Source organism: Eptatretus burgeri, chromosome 1 (genome assembly GCF_056783735.1).
Source record: "Eptatretus burgeri isolate ZD-2024b chromosome 1, Ebu_testis_v1, whole genome shotgun sequence".
Lineage (NCBI taxonomy): Eukaryota > Metazoa > Chordata > Myxini > Myxiniformes > Myxinidae > Eptatretus > Eptatretus burgeri.
In genome coordinates, this window is record NC_140961.1 from 157,983,317 (window position 1) to 158,005,690 (window position 22,374).

A 22,374-nucleotide genomic window follows, 5' to 3' on the forward strand; every position below is an offset into this window, starting at 1 on the left:
GTTTCGACTGTGTGAAGCCGAGAAAGGTGAGGGGCAGGAGCACCAGCCCAAAGGGGAGTGCATTACTCCATCAGGCTGTGGACAAAAGCTTTGTATGTGGACAGGAGCTCAGGTGAGCCAAGGAAAGACTTTGGACGATGGATGATTCCCAGTCGGTGACTGGCTTTGGAGGCCAGGTTGGAAATGTGGCTTTCCCAGGAAAGATCATGGCAGATAGTGAAATCCAGAAGCTTGAAAGAAAGGACTTCTTCAAGAGGATTGTTGAGAAAGTATATTGGGGGTGGGGGGGTGGGTCCATATGGTGCTTTCTGAGAGACATAGTCAGAGGGTAAGACTTCTCAGGGTGAAAGACATGTTCCACATGTTGGACCACCTTGTGATTTTATCCAGATCTGGAGAGAGTGAAGAGGCTTAAGCTTGCCGATCGATTGCAGTGAAAGTGGATGGGGAGGTTTTTCAAATGGTCCTTTCGGAGAGACAGAGTGAGAGTGTGAGATTTGTCTAGATTGAAAGACATGTTCCACGTGTTGTACCAGCTTGTGATTTCACCCCGATCTGCAAAGAGCGCAGAAGCTGCTGCTTGCCGGTCTGAGGGATGACAGGTTGTACAGCAGAGGGTGGAGTCATCAGCAAAGAGACAAAGAGCATAATGCAGAGAGTTGGAGAGATCATTGATGAAAACCAGAAAAAGAACAGGGCCCAGAACGCTGCCTTGAGAAAATCCAGCCTGGACAGGAAGAGGGGATGAAAATTCCATTTCGGGCCACACCTTTGCTGTGACAGGAAAGGAAATCAGCGAGCTATGAATGGAGATAGCATTTTATTCCATAGGAAGAGAGTTTTGTGAGCAGGGCAGTGTGCCAGACCATTTCAAAACATGCAATATGTCTCGGGAGATGGCTCTGATTTCATGTCTGGCATTGAGGATCTCCATAAGTTGTTGGGAGAGCAGAAGCAGCATATCCAGGAAAGAGTTACCTGGTCTAAAACCAAGTTGATGATCGAAAATAAAGCCATTGGAGAAGAGGAATGATTTAATGTCTGAAGCGATGATGGATTCCATAACCTTGCTGAAGATTGGGAGAAGGCTGATTGGTCTGGAGTTGCAGGGATCTGTTTTTGCACCTTTTTTATGCAGGACAGTAATGTTTGCTGATTTCCAAGCAGATGGCAGATGACCATGAGCAAATTAGAGGGTGAATAGGACAGAGTGAGGGTAAGCAACAGCAGAGGAGCAGGTTTTTAGGAAACGTGGGCTGATGCTGTCTGGAGCGGTTGCAGAATCTGAGTCGGGCTTTGACAGCAAGCCCTCCACTTTGTCAGAAGAGAAGAACACATAGTCCTGGGAGAGTTGAGTATGACTGGGTAAGTTGGGTAGAGAAAGCGATGGGTTTCGGACACAAGCTTTCGATGCAAACACTGAGTTAAGGCATTCAGCCTTTTCACGAACATTGTTAGCTGTGCAGCCATTTGAAGTAAGGGCGGGAATGGAGGAGGGACGTACACCAGAAACATATATGATTAGATGCCACCAGGATTGGGAGAAGGGAGAGAAGTTTGAGAGTTCAGACTTGAGCTAAGAAAGATGATATTTTCTGGCTCTCCTCAGGGTAGATACACACTTGTTCAGTGCTTTCTAGAAATAACAGAGATTACCCTCAGTTGGGTATTCTTTTCATGAGGCAAGGACAAGTTGTTTCAGGACAACTGCCTCGCCACAAGCTTTGTTGAACCATGGGTGGGAAGAAGGGTAGGACAACTGAAGATGAGAGGGGATAAATCTGTGCATGAGGGAGGGCAAGTTTCCTTGAAAGAATTCCCAGGATGAGTTGATGTTGGAGAAAGTAGCGATGGGAGACCAGCTTAGAAGTTTGATGGCTGCATGGACACCCTGCCTATCAGCCTGAAAGAAATGCCAGACTCGACGGCCCTGAGGTGGTTTTTCAATAACAGCCAGAGAGATGTCTACTTTGGCAAGCTCGTGGTCAGAAGAACCGATTGGAGCGGAGGAAAAACATCAGATATTTTCAGGGAAATTTGTCAAAATCATATCGAGAAAACAGAGTCCCATTGGTTTAAACCTGGTTTGGGAAATTGACCAATTGAGTCAGTCACAATGAGTCACAGTAGTCTTTTGCTGAAGTTTCATGACAGGTGAGAGAGGTACCCACACCTGGCGAATTGGCATGATGACAATTGATGTCACCACAAATGAGAAAGAGAGCATTTGCATGATAGATAGAAGTTGGTCCATGTTTTCGGATAGTGAGGTTTAAATGGAGTCATCACTGTTTGGTGGATGGTACAGTACATTTATGAACATGAGGTGGGAGTGGAGGGGAAGCCGTAGCCTAGGTATTCCTGGGGGTGTTGGGGAGTGAGGGCAGTGCATGGAGAGCGAGGAATAGAGTCTATGATGAAGAGAGCAACTCCTCCACCAGGACGACGCTCAGTCCTGTCATACTGGATGAGGGAGTAACCAGGGAGAGATACTTGGGAGTCAGAGATGTCTTGAGGGAGGAAAGTTTCTGTGAGGCAGATTATGTCTGATTTGTCAGTGGAAATCTGAATTGAAAGTTCCGTTAGGTGTGAGCGAAGGCCCGGATGTTTGGAGGTCCACACACTTAATGAAGAGGGAGGGGAGGAAGCTTTGGCTGCAGGAGAGGTGAGGGGGAGTGTAGGACAAATGAGGAGGGGGAGGGGGGAGGCAAGGAGAGTTGTTAACCAATGCGTCGGGCAAATTGGCCTCAGGCGTGTAGGGCAAGTAGTGTCAGCATAGTCAGCGTGGATATTCAAGTACAGATGCTTGAATTTTCCAGTTGTTGTAGATGTTGCTGAGGACCTGACCATAATCAAGGGTGTCTCTTATGATCGGTGCAGTTTATAGGGCTTTGGATGTAACGAGTTGGGTGACATGAGCTCCACAGTGAACATAATTGGCCAGCGGTTGGACTTTTTTTAGCTGTGCTTGACAGCCCTTGTACTTTCCGGACATCTTGCTTGCCCCATCATAAGTCTGCGCTCTAAGATGTTCAATAGGGATTTGACATCGAATTAGGACATCCTGATGCATCTTTGAAAGTGATACGCCTGTTGTTGACGATACTTGATAGAGGCCGATGAGATCTTCTTGAACATCAAAGGAATCCATCACATAATGCACACACACCGACTTCTGCTCATTACCCTGAATATCTTGCGTTCCATCAGTTACGAGTCTGAACTGAGTGGACGTTTCATTCACGTTACTGCAGATGTTTCTGAGGATGGCATGACTCATCAACTGTAGAATTTCGTTCTGAATTTCTCCACTTGTGAACGTCGTCTTTCTTGACAGCCACGTCTTGAGGTTTTCATCATTCTCGGCCAGCAACTGTAAGAGCATTGTGAAATTCCCTTCAGAGGCATCCTTCCCACGAATTGCAAAACCTTGTCAGGCTAAATATTGCAGTGAGGTGATAATCTTCAGAAGTGCTGACCATGCATATATTTGCTCTTCTAGCAGTTTGCTGCTCAGCTGCACATGGACACCAGTTTGACTTCTGCGACATTTCAGATTTTCAGAGGCAAGCCCATGTGTGTTTGATCGTTCGTGTTGTCTGAATTTTCCTGTAGCCTTTTTCCAGTTCCGAAAGCCCTTTGAGACAAATGCGTCTTCTGCACAGCGGGCAAGTTCGGTAAGTTTTTCATGAGAAGCGTCCGTACAGGTGTGACAGAGTACACCGCCGATGCTCTGATCAAAATGAAGCCACGGAAAATCTTTGAACCACTGTTGTTGAAACTTCAACTTTTGGTTTGGCAGTATTTGGACTGGTATGGGATACAACTGACATCATGAGGTTGAAAAGGCTGATCTGGGAAATTAGGCCGAGTACTTGCACATGCACCCTTTTCTGCTATCTTCTCCTTTCAATCGTCCACCTCTTTCTGGGAACTTGATTGCTCCAGGAGAGTGGTTGGGGATGTGCTACTTGATTCTGTCGCGAAAAACTTTCTGATATCCATATCCTCTATGAAACGACAAGGGAATTACATTTCAATTGAATAAATTTTAACATGCGAATTATAAGGGTTATTTTTGCGTAACTGCATTTTTATTCGGTCTATCGTTTATCCTTACTCTGTCGGTCTATCCTTCGTCTTTGTCCTCGTGCAAACGGAAAATTATTCGGATGATGGCTGAAGAGAAATTCCTTCCGGAACGTTATTTTTCCTAGTAAAATTGCAAGCCGCGGCTTAGCTGCCAAGCCTAAGCCTTTTTAAATCGGATTTTCGAGGTAATCTCATTACAACCCTAGAGGTACTGTATAATCCAAGAACTTATTGTTGTTCGTCTTTCGGCTGCTCCCGTTCAGGGTCGCCACAGCGGATCATTCATTATGATCCGCATACTGATTTGCCATAGGTTTTTCGCCGGATGCCCTCCCTGACGCAACCCTGGTCGCCTCTTACGACACAGGGATAAGGATTGGGTTACGCCATGATTCCGGGATGCCCTACACCCTCTCATAGCGCGGCTCAGCATAAAGACCACGTCCTCAAGCAATCCTCCAACCCAAGCCTCCGAGTAGCCGGATTACAGGTGCATGCCACTACGCCCGTTTGTATAATTCAAGAACAGAATTCAAAAATAATTTTCCATTCGTTTGTCCGAACCGCTTCGGTGAATTTTGCATATTTTTCAACAGCTACCTTTTAAAATCTATAATTTAATCATCATAAGTCCGACGACAGAATGATAACTCTCGTTTTTTAGGTGTATACCTCCCCTAAGTCCAAGTATCGATGAAAAAAATATTTATATTAACTTCCGCAAAAGCGAGTGAATCAGCGCATTTTATTTTATGTTTCCCAAGTATTTAAAGCTAATTCTTCTTCTTCTTCTTTCGGCTGCTCCCGTTAGGGGTCGCCACAGCGGATCATCCGTATGATCTGCATAGTGATTTGGCACATGTTTTATGCCGGATGCCCTTCCTGACGCAACCCTGGTTGCCTCTTACGACACAGGGATATATTTAAAGCTAATTTAGTTGCCAAAATACCCACTTTCCTTCGATTTTCACCCGCTTTTCAACATTGGGATTTAGGCCACTGTTATCGACTGTGAAATATGAAAACAGGATTACAAAATATCTTTCCTTTCGTTCGTGCGAGCCGGTAGAGTGAAACTGAGTCATCCTGCACAAGCTCCACCATCTCAATCAGCATACCAGATCGCAAAATCTTTTATTGGCTTATAACTTGACGGCGCAAAGTCACAAAAATTAAACGCACACATCATCGTGCAGGTAATAACATCAGGCATCCGGCGATATAAGTTTGAAAGGTGAAATAAACTATTTTGGTCGCGAAAGGGGCCCCGAGGCGTTGCGGCCTAACACTATCCGAGACGTGGCGCTCCAGGCCATGAAGCCGCAATTTCTTTACACACTCATAAAATGACGATACAAAGTCCGAAAACGTTCCAACATACCTCAAGATGTCCAGGTCACGTTCCCTGTTAAGGCCCAGTCACAGCTTCACATTTTAGCCAGCAATGGAAACGTATTAAAATGTATGTAAAACGCTGGCTTACATTGAACTTTTGATGAATTTTTTTTAAAGATTCGGACGTATTCATAACGACTTGGTCTTATGCACAACGTATTAGTAACGGATACAGAACGTTTCGTTGTGTTATAGATAACTTACGCCAACGAATGCTGAACCTGTTGTCGGCCTTCACAACCTCTGCCCAACGATAGTCTAACTTAGGCATTGCGCGCTGCACGCATCGCCGACGATGACGTGGCGTAGGTTATGAAAAGGCTGCCGCACAATGATTCAAATCATAACCGCCACAGAAATGGAAGTGTCAACATCGCAGTCACACCTTGGCGATCTTGCCAGCGTATGCCGACCTCTGAAAAATGCGTCTAAAACGCTGGCGCACGTCGAATACAGCATGGGTACGTTTGGTATGCGTGAATGGAACGCTAAAATACACTATCATACGTCATATTAAATGGAGTACGTCTTGTAATTTTCAACATGTTGAAAATTTTATGACGTACTTGCCGTATGACACACGCTCCACATGTGATGGGAATAAGTTGTACGCACGATATGCGATCATTGACACACATCTACATGCGTTACTTGAAAGGTACTCATAAGTCGAAACACATCAAGGTAATGGTTAGCGTCAGTGTTCCAGACTCCTGTTTTTTTTTTCTTCCGCATGATGGTGTTCAGTGTACAGTGCGGTTATGATTTAAATCGTTGAGCGGCAGCCAATTAATTACATTATATTATAACCGCACTAGAAATCGAAGTGTCAGCATCACCGTCATACCGAAGGAAGGAAGAAAAAAAAATAAAACCAGGGAGTCTGGAACACTGATGCTAACCATTACCTTGATGTGTTTCGACTTATGAGCACCTTGCAAGTAACGTGTGTCGACGTGTGTCAACGATCGCGTGACGTGCCTACAACTTATGGCCAGCGTTATGCGGAACGTGTGAGTCATACTCTGGCATAAGTCTTAAAATTTCAAGTATGGAAAATTTGAGGACAACCGAAAAGTACAACGTTTAAAGCCAGCGTACAACGATGTATGGCAGTGTTTTTCAGCGTGCTCTCAATGTTATCAAAACTTACCCATCACGTATTCGACGTGTACCAGCGTTTTAGACAAATTTTCCAAAAATCGGCATAAGCTGGCTAAAACGTCAAGGTGTGACTGGGCCTTTAGTGGTTGAACAATCCAACTCTTGGCGAATTCTGCTTCACAATGATAGGAAGAGCCGACATTGAAGGATCAAAAAGCGATGTTGCAATGGACGCTTGGCCAGTGGGAGACCATGGCTTGGGAAGTATGGATTCTCAATGTTGAATCGTTAACCTATCATCTTTAGTAGAACTATAATAGACCAATAAAACTAACGGTTCTTTTTCTTTTGTTGTTTTTGGCAAAAAGTAGAGATAATGAGAGGCTCTGCATTGGGCAACCCCCCCCCCTCTATTTATGTGAAATGGTTTGGTCCAACTCCCAAAGCCAAAGCAGATGCAATCGGCTTGCGAGTACGGAGACCATAAATTTAATTTAATTTAATTTAAAACCTTCAAAAGGCACATCCTCGGGTCCCCGTCAATATACCTGGCAAGTTTCAAGTAGACGGACCAGTGGTTGTCAAGAAACAGCGGTCGCAGACAAACATGCCCACAGACAAACATGCACACAGAGATTGCTGGAATTATAGAGAGATTAAAAAATGTATTCTTGTATTTGAGGAGCATCCCGGCCTGGTTGTACTACAACAGCTCGTTTTGTGTTACGTAACTTACGTTCAATGAAAAAAGTGGGGGGGAACAATCGATATGTTGTCCCCCCATTGATAAAAAGTGGGGGGGGGAAATGTCCCCCCCCTGTCCCCCACCAATCGACGCCCATAGTGTGGACCTCAAATATCCCGGGCCTTCACTCAAACCTTTCAGATCTTTCCATACAGGTTGCCACTGACAAACCAGACATGATCTTCCTCACAGAAACTTTCCACCTTCAAGACATGTCTGACTCCCAAGTATCTCCCCTGGTTACTCCCTCCTCCGTATTGACAAACCTGAGCATCGTCCTGGTGGAGGAGTTGCTCTCTTCATCAAAGACTCCATTCCTCACACTCCATGCACTGCCCTCACTCCCCCACACCCCCGGGAATACCTCTGGCTACGGCAACCCCCCCCCACACTCCTACATCATGTTTATATGTGTACTGTACATATAAACCAGAGGATTTATCTCCGCTCATCTTCAGTTGTCCTACCCTTCCTCCCACCCATGGTTCACTGAAGCATGTGGTGAGACTGTTGTCCTGAAACAACTTTCCTTTGTTTCATGGAAAGCAAACTCAACTGAGGGAAATCTCAGTTCCTTCCATAAAGCTCGGAACAAGTGTGTATCCACCCTCAGGAGAGCCAGAAAACAACATCTTTCTCATCTCAAGTCTGAACCTTCAAACCTCTCTCCCTCCTCCAAATCCTGGTGGCGTTGAATCAAATCTGTTTCTGGTGCAAGTTCCCCCTCCATCAACTCCCTTACCTCAAGTGGCCGCACTGCTGATACCACATGAGAAAATGCTGAATGGCAAAACTCGGTGTTTGCAAAGCAAACTCAACTGAGGGTAATCTCAGTTCCTTCCATAAAGCTCGGATCAAGTGTGTATCCACCCTCAGGAGAGCCAGAAAACAACATCTTTATAATCTCGTCTGAACCTTCAAACCTCTCTCCCTCCTCCAAATCCTCGTGGCGGCGAATCAAATCTGTTTCTGGTGTATGTTCCCCCTCCATCCCCTCCCTTAACTCAAGTGGCCGCACTGCTGACACCGCACGTGAAAAGGCTGAATGGAAAAACTCGGTCTTTGCATCGAAGTCTTGTGTCCAAAACCCATCGCTTTCTGTAGCCACCTTACGCAGTCCACCCAACTTCCCCGAGACTCTGTGTCCTTTTCTTCTAACAAAGTGGAGAGGTTGTTGTCAAACCTTGATTCCGATGCTGCAACCGTTCCAGACGGCATCAGCCCACTTGTCCTAAAATCCTACTCCTCTGCTCTTACTCACCCTCTCTCTGTTCTAATCACCCTCTCATTTGCTCAAGGTCATCTGCCATTTGCTTGGAAATCAGCAAACATAAAAGCCATGGACAAAAAAGTGGCAAAAACAGATCCCTGCAACGACACACCAATCAGCCTTCTTCCATTCATCAGAAATGTTTTGGAATTCATCATCGCTTCAGTCAATAAATCTTTCCTCTTCTCCAATGGCTTGATGTCCGGTCATCAATTTGGATTCAGATGAGGTTACTCTACCCTGAATATGCTGCTTCTGCTCTCCCAACAATGAATGGAGGTACTCAATGCCGGACATGAAATCAGAGGCATATCCCTAGACATTTTGCATGCTTTTGACACGGTCTTGCACCCTGCTATGCTCACCAAACTCTCTTCCTATGGTATCCAAGGCCATCTCCACTCATGGCCCACAGACTTCCTCTCCTGTCACAGTCAACGTGTGGCCCCAAATGGAGTGCTCTCATCCCCTCTTCCTCTCCAGGATGAAGTTCATCAAGGCAGCGTTCTGGGCCCTGTTCTTTTTCTGCTTTTCATCAATGATCTCTCCGAATCTCTGGAAAATCCTCTTTATCTCTTTGCTGATGACTCCACCCTGTGCCCTACCATCTGTCATCCCTCAGACCAGGCAAGCAGCAGCTTCTTCGCTCTATGCAGATCTGGGTAAAGTCACAAACTGGTTCAACACGTGGAACATGGTTTCAATCAGGACAAATCTCACACTCTCACTATGTCTCTTGGAGAGGACCATTTGTAAACCCCTGCCCCCCCCCATCCACTTTCTCAACAATCCTCTGTATAAAGTCCTTTCTTTCAAGCTTCTAGGTCTCACTATCTGCCATGACCTTTATGGCAAAGCCACATTTCCAACCTGGCCTCCAAAGCCAGTTGCCGACTGGGAATCCTCCATTGTGAAAAGTCCTTCCTCAGCCCACCTGAGCTCCTGACCACTTACAAAGCTTTCGGCCACAACCTGATGGAGTACTGCTCTCCACTCTAGCTTGGTGCTACTGCCTCTCACCTTACTCAGCTTCATGCTGTGGAAACCAAGACATTTCGGATCAGTGGCATCTCCCACGATGAGTCTGAGTCTTTGGGCATCTTATTCTCTCACTACAGGCAGGTCGATGGGGATTCTGTCTTCCACCATCTCCTCTCCGGTCTCGCCCCCCCCTACTGTGTCTGCGATTTGTCCCCACCATATTTCCACAGGGCACTCAACGTCTGCTAATAACCCCCTTCTGGAAAAACTACCAAAATTACGAATAATTGCTCACCTTTTCTCTTTCATTCCTCTTTTTCACCACCTTTGGAATAAACTCCCACACTCTCTTCAATCCCATTTTTCCCTCCAGGCCTTCAAAGCAGCTGCTCACCACCACTTCTTTTCATCCCCAATCAAAATCCTTGATCGTTTCTACCCCCGTTAATTCACCCCAAACCCATCTCCTTCAAATTCCCTGGTGTCCTTCCTGAAAGTCCCTGTAGTGTCCATCTTGTATACCACATGTTCCCCACCACATCCCTCTCGCTTCCACAGATCTCCTAATGTCTCTGTTCTTTACTGTTTTGTCCTTCCCACACAACTCATGTCTCAGCCCCCCCCCCACCCCCTGCTGTGCATTGTGCATTGGCTCTTATACGAGCCTTGACAAGGTACACAAAAAAAAGATTAAACCATCCTTTTTTCTCCGATATTGCGATTCTCTATCCAGCGCCCCAAGAGAGACTGAAGCCTCATTATTGGGGTTTTTTGAGTTAAAAACACCCATAGTTGGGTGGAATTTATGCTTTGGTTTGATTTTTGCCAGGTTTTAAGGTCCTACAACCAATATTTTGAAGCTTCCTATGAATTTTGTACTGCTTACATTGAATATTGAATGCTGACATTACGACATTTCTTATTTTGATGAGTGATGGGACAGAAGGATTTATAGAAAATTCAATCTCTGGTCAAATCTCACGAAACTTTCCCAAAATTTTCTCATGTCATTGGGAACAGATTTCCATGTGGAAAAGAAAAAAAATGGCCATTGTATTCTGACCATTTTCTAAATTTTTAAATAAAAAAATCGTGAATGCAGAATCCGTGGCCCAGGAGAGTTTGAAGAGACAGCATATGTTTGTATCTCCTCGGGTTTCCCAGTGGGTGAAAGAAAACTGGAAGGGGTAGCTGTTGCCATAAAATGGATAGGCAAGAAACTGTTGTGAGCTTGAAAGTTCCCAAATAATGTGTGTTCGACTGTGCAGAAGTAATGAACTGTTACATCACAGTGATAAGAGCTTATGTTCCAACCTTTAAGCATCCATTGGAGGAGAAAAACATTTTCTACGACCAGCTCTCAAAAGTGCTCAGGGAATTATTAGTTAAAGATACACTCTTTCTGTTGGGAGACGTCAACACTTGGGTTGCCCAAGATACATGTACATGGAGGTGAAGTGATAGGCCACCACGGAATTGGTACTTGCAACTCCCAAGGGATTATGCTCCTGGATCCGTGTTCCCACTTTGGTCTTTCCATTGCAAATACCATGTTCGCCCATGCAGATGTACATAAGACCATGTGGTACCATCCAAGATCAAAAGTAGGGCACATGATTGATTACATCATCTTAGGGAGACATTATCTGACCGACATCAATCATGGCCAAGTCTGTTGAAGTGCTGACTGTTGGAGAGACCACAAGCTTGTGTATGCAAGAACCAGGCTTTGAGTCCATTTTTCAACCAGGCAGCTTTTCAAACCATGCAGCCCACATCTTAATGTGGCTACACTGATATCATAAGCCAAGCAGCAAGAACTTTCTTCAAATCTAAGTGAGGTTCTCTCAAAACAATTGACAGGTAATGATGCTGAACAATGGTAATACATTAAAACCATTATATACAGCACAGCTAAATCAGTGCCCGGAACATAAACATGCCAGCATTACAATTTGTTTGACTTAAATGAGGAAACCATTATGAGTCTCCCGGACAGGAAAAGGGAGGATCTTGCAGCCGTTTTGGCATCAGAAACACCTAAACACAGAGTCTGCTTCAAGCAGATTAAGATACTGTGGTGTAGTCTGCGGGCCTACGGGGAAGGGCATGGTGGTGGGGGAGTGGTCGGAGTGGTCATCGTGTCTGCAGGGAATATAAGGAGTGCGCGCCGCCTGAGGCGTCGTAGTGATGCCGTGATCGCCCGGCTTGTGAGTGTGCTGAGTACGTAATAAAAGGACGGTGGTGGGCAAAGTACGCCCGCGCTCCCGCTTGTGCAACACAGCCCGGCTCGACTGTTCCCCCGCTCGTGTCTGCCTGCTAAGCATCTCTAACACGACACAATAGTTGGCGACGAGGATCTTCGGATCGGCGTGTGCGGGGTGGTGGCGCTCGGATCGGCAGCGAATAACCCGTGCGGTTCCAGGCTACGGAGCCAAGGGTCTCGCCAGCACGAGCATGACAGGAAGTCGGGGCACGGCGCACGTACGCGTGCCCGCCTTCGTCGGAGTCGACTTCGGCCACGTCGAGTGGGCAACGGCCGCGCTCAGTGTTCGTTTTATTGAGGAGCGACAAATCGGGGGAATGATTTCTGCAAAGCCACTGCTAAAGAACGAGGACACGTGGTTCGGCTCGAACGCGGCGTTGAACGTCGCACAAGCTCTGAAGAATGTCCGGGGTCTCGATGGTCGGTGCGCAGCAGGTGGTCTGGAGGTCAGCGCGGGGTGCCAGGCGCACACGGCCGCGCGCACAGTCTGCGGCGCGGGTCGTGGGCGAGCGTTGCGATGCAATCACTCGGACGGCGATCTGAGCACTCGAGGACGTCTACGGTGTGTGTGCCGAGAGTCATCGCCCATCATTACAGTCATTGATGGCGGTGTGCGAAGCGATCCTTCCGTCCTGGGTCGAGATGTACTGACGGTGTTAGACCTGCTTCCAATTGATCCGGAGATGACAAGATCAGTGGCAGGGGAAGTTGAGGTGATCGGGGCACTGATGCTGCCCATGTTGAACCTGGTTTCAGTTGGTCCTATGGTGACAGGACCGATGCCAGTGAATGTCGAAGTGATCGGGGCACTGATCGGGTGTCGGATGGAGTCCACTAGTGCTGCCCTCGCATCGCGCACGTACACCGGCGAAGCGGTTGCGCCGCTTGCGGCGCCCGACGTCTCGGTGCTCTACCGGGGGCGAAGCGCCCTACTCACGGTGGTTGTGGTGCGAGGGGAGGGGCCCGTCTTTTTGGGTCGGGACGGGTTGACGCGCCTCGAGCTGGATCTCCAGCTCGTACCTCCAGGTGCGCCGGTGCTTCCTTCGTTGCTTCCTTCAAGACCCGAGGGCGAGGTTCTGGCGGCGGGAGCCACGTCGAGGCAACGGGAGTGGCCGTTCGTTGCTGCCTGCAATGGTGGTGTGCGGTGCGGAAGCAGCAGGAGCCGTGCCAGCTCTCGCGATGAGCTCTCGCGCATCGGCTGCGTTCATGGTGCGAGGTGCGCCTATGTTGTTTGGGCAGCTTCAACGAATTGCAGTGAGCCCGTCGCGTGCAAGGGAGTCACGGTTCGCAACATCGAGTCAACAACCAAGAATCGGACTCGTGATGAGGGTTATGGGTTGCTGTTCATTGCATATTTGTTTTTCCTTGCTCTAGTGATGCAGTTTAACGTTGTTGAAATGAATGCCAGCAGTTCCTGTGTGAGAGTGGGTTTGGCGGAGATCAATCGATGGGTTTTGCGGTATGGTCAATGTGATGTGGTGGCTTTGGGAGCGGTGGTGGCGAATAAAAAGGTTGGGTTGGCCTTCCATTGCCCCGGGCCACGGGTAGTTGTTTTATCGGGTGCTGGGATTTTATCAAATGAACGCGATGTACGGAAAAATGAGTTTGCAATGGTTCAAGTGGTGTTCCTATTGATTTATGACGAGCCTGTAGTTGGAGTGTGGTTTGGATGGGGTAGCGACCGTCTAACTGCTGTGGGGGTCTCGGAGATCGGCTCGGAGCCAGGACTGGTGCGCTGGTCGGCGTTACCCCCACCTCTGGTTTTGGCAAGGTCAGTCGTGCCTGGCGCCTGGGACGCGGCTCTCTGGGTTCGCTCAAGGCCGTTTTGGCCATGCGGTGGAATCTTAACTGATTGTGGTGCGTGGATTGTTGTGGAGCATTGGTTGCATCCAGCCAGCGGCGCTGTTCAGCGCCCCCATCCAAGGTCATTCGGGGCTGGCGCTGGCGCCACGGCTTCCAGACAGCGAGATTCCGGCCTCAGAATGTTATCTGCTTCAGGTCTGGCTGGGGGAGATGGGCCGCCTTGTGGGCCGGAGGCGTTTGGTGGTGCCAGGGGGGGAGGTTTGCTCGGGAGGTCGCCGTGACCTCGGCAAAGGCCGTGTAAGCATGAGCCGCCTGGGGGCGTTTGCTTTTTTTGCTGCGTAGTGCTGCTGTGCTTCTCGCCTTGCTGCTTCATGTCGGTAACGCGGTCAGAGTTTGGGGGGGGGGGCTTCGTGCACCTCCGTCTTTGGAACCTGGCCTTTGCTGCTCCACTCGCTCGCATCGACACATTATATGATGTGGTGTGCTTTTATACTATGCTGTTTTTTTTTTTGTACCTTGTCTACTGTTATACCGTAGTGCTTTGTGCTGTTATGCTTATTATGATGGTGATCATTTAATAATCATAGTTTTAGGGGGGAGGAGTGTGGTGTAGTCTGCGGGCCTACGGGGAAGGGCATGGTGGTGGGGGAGTGGTCGGAGTGGTCGTCGTGTCTGCAGGGGATATAAGGAGTGCGCGCCGCCTGAGGCGTCGTAGTGATGCCGTGATCGCCCGGCTTGTGAGTGTGCTGAGTACGTAATAAAAGGACGGTGGTGGGCAAAGTACGCCCGCGCTCCCGCTTGTGCAACACAGCCCGGCTCGACTGTTCCCCCGCTTGTGTCTGCCTGCTAAGCATCTCTAACACGACACAATAGATACTATGCCAGAGGGAGCTATAAAGAATGCAGAATCAGTGGTGGATAAACAAGGCCAAATAAATTGATGATTTTGCAGAGAAGAATGACTCTCAAAACTTCTTCCAAGCCATCAAGTTCCAATCAAAGAGGAAACCTCTTGGGCTTCAACCTACAAACTCTACCACCGGCGAGCAGCTGACCCAATGAGAAGACATTCTCAAATACTGGGAAGAACATTTTAAGACCTTACTTAATCAACACAGAGATGTTGACAGGTCAGTCATCAATTGGGTCCCACAGAAACCCATACAATATGAACTGGCAGTAGATCCAGATATGGATGAGGTAGTTAAAGCCATCAAGCAGATGGCCAATGGGAAATCCCCAGTAGTAGATGGCATTACACCAGAGGTCCTGATGAAAGGTGGACCTGCCCTATTCACAAGTCTCCATCGCCTCATTCGGTCTATCTGGCAAAGTGAATGTGTTAATGGAAAGATGGCACCATCATTGTCTTCTACAAAAACGTGTCCATTTACATGTGGAAACCACAATGGTATGACCCTGCTTTCAGTAGCTGGAAAGGTTCTTTCCATAGTGCTACTCAATCACCGAAAGCCCCTCATATAAACCTCTTTCCAGAGACTCAAATCCTATTTTGCTTTGGTCAATCTATGTTAGATATGATGTTTGTTTTGAGACAACTACAAGAAAAATGGAGGGAGAATAGGCAGAACTTGCACCTTATTTTCATTGACCTAGTTAAGGCCTTTGATTCAGTAGACAGGGATCTTGCATGGAGATTGCTGGAGGAGTGGTGTTGCATCAAAACTCATCAACTTGATTCACAGCTTCCATGTAGGTATGCAAGCAAAGGTATCTATCAATGGGGAAACAACTTCAAAGTTGGACATGACAACAGGTTTCCACCAAGGCTGCAACCTAGCTCTCGCCTGCTTCACCATCATATTCAGTTCCGTGATTAGAATGGCACTTGAGGGTTTGGCAGACTATGGGTTTGGTATTCGTTACAAGTTGGAAGGCAACCTGTTTAACTTGCACAGAGTAATGACTAGCAAGTCTCTATTAGATATCATCAGAGAACTCCTTCATGCAGATGATGCTGCATTCACCTGTAATAGCGTGGAGGAACTGCACAAAATTATTGATGCCCTGCATGATGTCTTCACAAGGTGGGGACTGGCAATGAGTGAAGAAAAAAAAAGAGAGATACCACACCAACCATCACAATCGGCTGGATTGGTACCCATCGTTCTTGGAGACACCCCATTAAAAATAACGTCCAAGTTTGTGTACTTGGGAAGCAGTTCCTCCACATTATTGGATTATTTGTATATTGTTGATTATCCTTCTTATGATTTCATGATGGATCCTTGGTATCTTGTCGATTATCCTTATCTTCAATATTTTAAAGAATCTCTTCCTCAGAGGGAGGTATATATTCCTCGGTGGTGTTGTCTTGTGAGATATTTCCTTGATAGGCCTATATTTCACCACCTGGAGGTGATGTTGTGTGGTTATTAATAACAGCTTCGTGGTTGTTACGATCACCATTTGGGACAGTATTGACTGATGATAAATCTTGCCGAAGTGAATCAGACTTGACTTTCCCCATTTATTTTTGGCCAAAAAAGTTTTACATCACTGGAAGACACCTCTATCTTGCCAAATTGTTTCCACCAATACATTTAATTGGTTTATATTCCAACCATGTGGAATAGGCTCACTGTTGTGTCCCTGTTTACTCAGTCCAGATATATAATTGAAGGTACGAATCGCCATGTTGTCCTCTCTCTCTCCTATTTCATTCTTATTCATAGGAATAACTAGACTGGAACTTCACCTTCCATTTGTATTTTCAGTGGCACTTCATCTTTCATTTGACCAACCACATTTCCTGCACTGGACCATGCTGGATTCTTCAGAACCTAATCCAGGGTTATGCTTGATTCCATTTGTTTCAGAAGATAAACCCCAAGGACATGCAAACAGCATGTTTGCCCCAGTTGAACTTCAAGCCTGGATGGGTTTCCTTGTTTTCTCCATTATCAACGAGACTACCAGAGCTCTGTCAGCCCATCAAATCAGGACCTTTTCACATCTTCATCATCGAGGTGGCATTAAATGTTCGACAAATTTTTGTCGCTAAAAATCATATCATCATAATGATCATAATCACCTAGGTTAAAAATATTTTTTTCATTGAACTTCTTGAAAATAATGTCACTGAATGCAACACATCCTCCATAGAGTTCCAAATGATTCAAAAACGGAATCATTCCACCTTGTCCATATTCAGTATCAGCAGCAATGATACCCACGTACAACCAGTTAAAGTGCTCAATAAGTTGCAAAATGCCTTGAATTTGATAATCATCACTTGGAATTGTGCGCAAAAAGGATGGAAAGTGTTCTTTGTCACTCAGGCATGGACATGATGCATAATCACTTATCTGAAAATAAATAACAAGAAGATTAGAACAACAATTCGAATTCCACTGGAAATAAAACAAGATTGAGAGGCAAAACAAGAAAGAAAATATTTCAATTAACGGGAATTTTTTTTTGCTGTTAAAACTTTTTAATTTGGTGACCAACTGCCTTTTCTGTGCTGGGTAGTTACTCTTTTGATAATTATCCCTTGGCAGAAGCAGTGCTTGAGTGACATTTCCTATTATATACGTATACATGAACAAGTGTTTGGTGGAAAAGAACTTCAAAATACAAGAAAACAAGTACGACATACTGAAGCTACTTCTCAAGGTAAATCACTGCAAGAGAAACAAGGAAGTAAAATAACGTGCACAAGTAAGCATGTTTGTGTAAAATCGACGTTGATTGGTTCATCAGTCATGATGTGATTGGTAAGATGAACACCCAAATGGAGGGGGGAGGGGTTTTCTTGTATTATGTTCTGTATTACCAAACACTTGTTCATTTATTTCAAACGGCAGTACTCACAACGTCAGGTCAAGCAGCTCAACGACCTCCTATGGCTAAATGTCAAGTGTCATACAGGCAAGTTATCAGAGATTCCTCCAGGTGACTCTCAGACAAAATGTTATTCCTAACTTCGTCACCAAATGGAGAGATGGCTGCGTTAAAAAAAGAAACGTGAACGTACCATCGAGAGTTTGAAGGTGAAACGATTTGGTTCTCCAATTAAAAACTCAACTCAACAGGTGTTCAACTGATCGGACTATAGGCTGTCTGACATCATGGAAAAGAACTGGATTTGGTGGTGGTAAGGAAGCAACAGTTGTGGAGGGTTAAGGATTGGATGGCAGTGGTGGGAGAGCACGTTACCAACCAATACATGCCTGTGGTGTTTGTGGTATGGATGAAGAAAAGGAGGGAGGTGAAAAGAGCATGAGTCGGAAGATTATGAGGTGGTGGAAGTGTAGGGGAAACGTCCTCATCGAGTGCAAGGAGAGGTTGAGGACTAGTTATGAGCAACTTAGCAAATAAGCAGAAGGTTTGGAGGAGGTGTGGATGAATTAAAGAGAGTGTTTAGGGGAATTGCAGAATTATTGTGTGGAAGGATGTCAGGGAAGGGGTGCATCGTCGATGGAAAGAAACCAGGTATGGTGGAAGGAAGAGGTCGTGAAGACAGTTGGTAAAAAGGACGAGGTTTGGAAAAGGATGGAGAAGATCAAGGATATGGGGAAGGCAGCATGCCTCGTGTGGCTTAATGGTTAGGTTGGTGGAGGGGATGTACAAGGGAATGAAGGGAAGAGTCTTCATTGGTCCTGGGATGCTTGACAAATTTAGATGAACATGAGTTTGAGGCAAGGAATCTCTGTCAGCCCACTCATGGTTATCATGGTGATGGAGCTGGTAATAGGAAGGTGAGCTTTTGGGGGAGTATGGCAAAGATTCTGCATGCGGATGATCTGGCTTTTGTGGTGGAGAGTTAGCAGGAGATGCACAAAGTACTGGGAGGAGCTGAAGGAGGCATTTGGAAAGCATGGGCTGAAGATGAGTATGGAGAAGACTGAAGTGATGTGGGCCAGGCAGCAGAGAAAGAAAATGAATATCAGGTTCGAGGGGAAGGAGATCAGGCAGGGATATAGGTTTGAATATCTGGGAGGAACAGAGCCTGGGGATATTAAATCCGAGGCAGAGGTGCGTAGGAGGATTCAGGTGGGTGTGAATGCAAAGAGGAGGGGGAAGTGAGTAATGGCAGAAAGAAAGGTATCAAGAAAATTGAAAGGGAAAGTTCTGTTGTCGCGTGTAATGCCAGCCTACCTTTATGGTCTCAAGATGGTGGCATTGATAGAGACACAACAACGGAGGCTGCAGATTTGTGAGAACAACTGGATCAGGAGAATTGTGGGAGTGAAGAGGATAGACAGGAGTATGGGTGAACTGAGGGAGGAGATTGGTATGCAGATGAGCTTGACAGGGAGATTGGTGAAATTATGGCTGAGATGGGCTGGATACTTGGTGTGGATGGGGAAAGAGAGAATGGCAAAGAGAGCAGATAGGTTGAGGGAGCAAAGTATGGTAGGAGGAAAAGAGGTAGACCATGGTTGAGATTGGAGGATTATGTGAGGAGGAATATCCTTTAGGATGTTTGGCGCATGGAGATAGTTTCCTGAGGACAGCGGGAGGTGGAGGAGTATCATGGTCAAGGCAGGGAAGAACCTTGGTGCCATCAGACCTCACCTCTTATGAAGGACCTCATCCAAGAGGAGGAGGAGAGAAGTTTTACTGAATATTTTTTTCTGTCCAAGGAGTGTTTCCCTGGTTTAGGGTGGGACAGACAGACAGACAGATAAAAAGCTTTGGCCTATTATTCAACAGTATTTTAGCAAACAGTGCTATTTTGTAGGTATGCCAAGCTTTTCTCCACATGGATTCAAGACTGCCCCTTATTTTATGTAGTCCATATAGATAGTGCCTGCACACATGTATGTATATTATTGAAATTATATTTTACGATCTTAAGATAATATGAATGATTCTTGCTTACTTGTGGAATGAAAAAATGTCCCAGGATACGCGCTGTTACAACTGAAAGCTTGGAAGTTGTTGGGCCAATAACAGCTTTGGGATAGCATGTGTCGTATACTTTATTATCAGTGAATTTTTTTTCTTGTTCCAGGAACATTAAAGAAGATAGTGTGATACGTACTGTGTCATAACAGTCATCATACATCAGGAAACCAAGTGTGGTGTTTAAAATCAAGTCATCATTTTCATTTATCTCCTTAATTGCATGCATCATTGACAATCCTTGGTTGTAGAAATGAATATTAAATCTGAAAGAATATTAACATTTATTAAAACAGAGTATTGTGTGGAGTATATTTGGTTGCTGCTCTTTTTCATAACTTTGCAAAGGTTGTAATTTGTGCAGCGACTGATCCTTGTTCTTGTCTGCAGGGTGAGTCATAAGTCCCAGGACATGGTTTCAGCTGCTTCGACAAGATTTATACCATCTACCAGGGTGAGCCATAAGCACCAGGAGTAATAACATATAACAGTAATAACAATAATACAGGGTGGGCCAAAAGTCACTGAAGGTTTTCTTTTTTTTTATAACTTTTTTTACTTTTAATTACTTTTTAATTTTAATTTTTTTTTTTTCAGAGAGATGAAGAAGACAAGGGAGATTCATTATGAATAAATATACCAATGACCAGCACGTGAAAAATTGTTGAATTTTTGTGTTGAATTTGAATCAACAATTCAAACTCAAAGAAAATTTTGCAATCATTTTAATGTTTGAGAACAACCACCAGAAATCATGATTCAGAACTTGATTGCTCGTTTTGAGTCAAAGGGGTCTGTTCATGACTCAACCCACAGTGGAAGACATTTTTTTTGATGGTTATGGTGGTAATGCAGTGTCTGTGACTGGTGAATTATACAGGTCAATGTTGGTTTATCGTTTCCTTAAGTGAAAATTTTACCAAAATGTGGTTCCAGCAAGATGGAGCTATGGCCCATATTGTGAGGCCAACAATGGACTTGTTCAGGACAGTTTTTGCTAACTGCATAATTCCAAGATTTGGAAACATTAATTGGCCTCCACATTCACCAGGTTTGATGGCCATAGATTTTTTTTTTGTGGGGGTACCTTAAAGATTGCGTGTATGTCAACAAGCCACAGAGACTAGAGCAGTGGTTCTTAACCTTTTTTGAGCCATGGACCCCTTTGAAAATCTGGTGAAAGCAACAGACCCCTTCCAAGAAAAATGCACATAGGCACATAAACACAAAATTTTGTATACAATGAATAAATTTTATTGCATAGGAAAATTATTTCCTTCACATCTCATCGTAATCAGAATGAAAAAAACAATCTTTACAAAGAATATATCTCACAATTTCCATGCAAAAATCAATGACCATTCCCTGAATAAAATGAAATATATCCAAATTGTGAAAATTAAACAAAAAATAAACTTCATTTCCCCATCAAAAGTACCTTTCAGTGAGAAGACTATTGTTATTTGGCTGCAATAAGAAGATGAAATTGTGGAGTGGTCTTTCACAAAGCAACACGCATGTCATGTTTGACATGCAATCGATTTCTACTTTTTGTTTTGATGGTAACAAGTGCTGAAAATCCTGACTCGCAAAGATATGTGGTTGCAAACGGAATCAGAGCTCCCATAGCTCACTTTGCCAGACAAGGGTAGGCTTGAGTCAAGGAACACCAAAATGCTCCAAGACTCTTCGAGTTGAACTCATGTAGTATCATTTCCTTTGTCCTCAGGTCAATGAGGTCATCTTTGGCAAGGTCTGCATCAGTAGTACAGTTTATATCAGCAAGGAAAGGATTACGAATCCATGTTTGAACTTTAAGGTCATCTGAGCAGAAGTAACCTTCGGAAGAGTTCTGCAGTGTTTCCAGGTGTCTGTACATTTCGGCCTGCAGAGAAATTGACTAGGCTTTGTCTCTCTCGACTCCATACTGCAGAAGCACTTCCTCCAGCATTGGAAAGTTTGCATAGTTGTCTGCCTCCAGTCTCCTCTTCCACAGTGGCAGCTTGGCCAAAAGAGCTTGTAGGTTTTCAGCAGCATCCATAATAGTGACTGCAGGGCCTTGAATTGAAAGACTTACCACATTCATATAGCCAAAAATATCCGTCAAATAAGCCAAGCCATGAATGAATTCCTCCCTGTCAAACTGTTCCGAGAGGGGACTTTCCTTTTCTCTCAAAAAAAGTGAAACTTCTGCCCTAATTTCCATCAAGTGCTTCAAGATTTTTCCTCTGGAAAGCCAGCGAACTTTTGTGTGGGAGAGAAGAACTTCATATTCAGCTCCCATTTCGTGACAAAACCTCTTGAAAACGTGATGATTCAGGGTCCTGGCTCTGATGAAGTTGACGACTTTCATGGCAGTAAACAAGACTTCTTTCGGGATTGTTGGCATAGGATTTGATGCCAGTGCATGGCGATGTAGAAAACAGTGACTCACGATGACGTGAGGAGCTTCTTTCTTCACCAGAGCAGTAAAACCAGATGTGTTGTCAAGCATCGCAAGTGCTCGATCTGTGCACAGAGTACCTAAAGTTTTCTTCCAGTCAAAGTTTTGCTCGGCAAATAAATTTTTCCACGTTTCTAAGATGTTAATGGCCTTTGTAGTTTCCAAAAAGGGGCTCACAAAATAGGAATTCTTCTTTGATGGCATCAGCATGCATATAATGGACGAAAACAAGGAGCTGGCGACACTGAGAGATGTCAGTACTTTCATCTAGTTGCATACTGAAGGGAAATATCATAGCTGCCAATTCCTCTATGACCTGCTTCAAAATATTAAAATAAATATCAACTATTCTGGAATGTATGACATCATTTGACAAAGACGCTGCTTCAATTTTCTTCCTC

General features: G+C 45.3%; 1 protein-coding gene across 1 annotated transcript in view; it reads right to left on the reverse strand.

The window, feature by feature from the left end:
• The window catches only part of LOC147035848 (vomeronasal type-2 receptor 1-like), a 97,440-nt gene extending 77,603 nt beyond the window's left edge, over nt 1-19,837 (reverse strand). Inside the window, exons 1-2 of the mRNA XM_085881768.1 lie at nt 19,508-19,837; nt 16,712-16,985 (exon numbers count right to left, since the gene is read on the reverse strand). Coding sequence (XP_085737894.1) covers nt 16,712-16,985; nt 19,508-19,762 — 529 coding nt within the window. The 5' untranslated portion in view covers nt 19,763-19,837. The remainder of the gene's footprint in view (nt 1-16,711; nt 16,986-19,507) is intronic.
• Between the last annotated feature and the right edge of the window lie 2,537 nt (nt 19,838-22,374).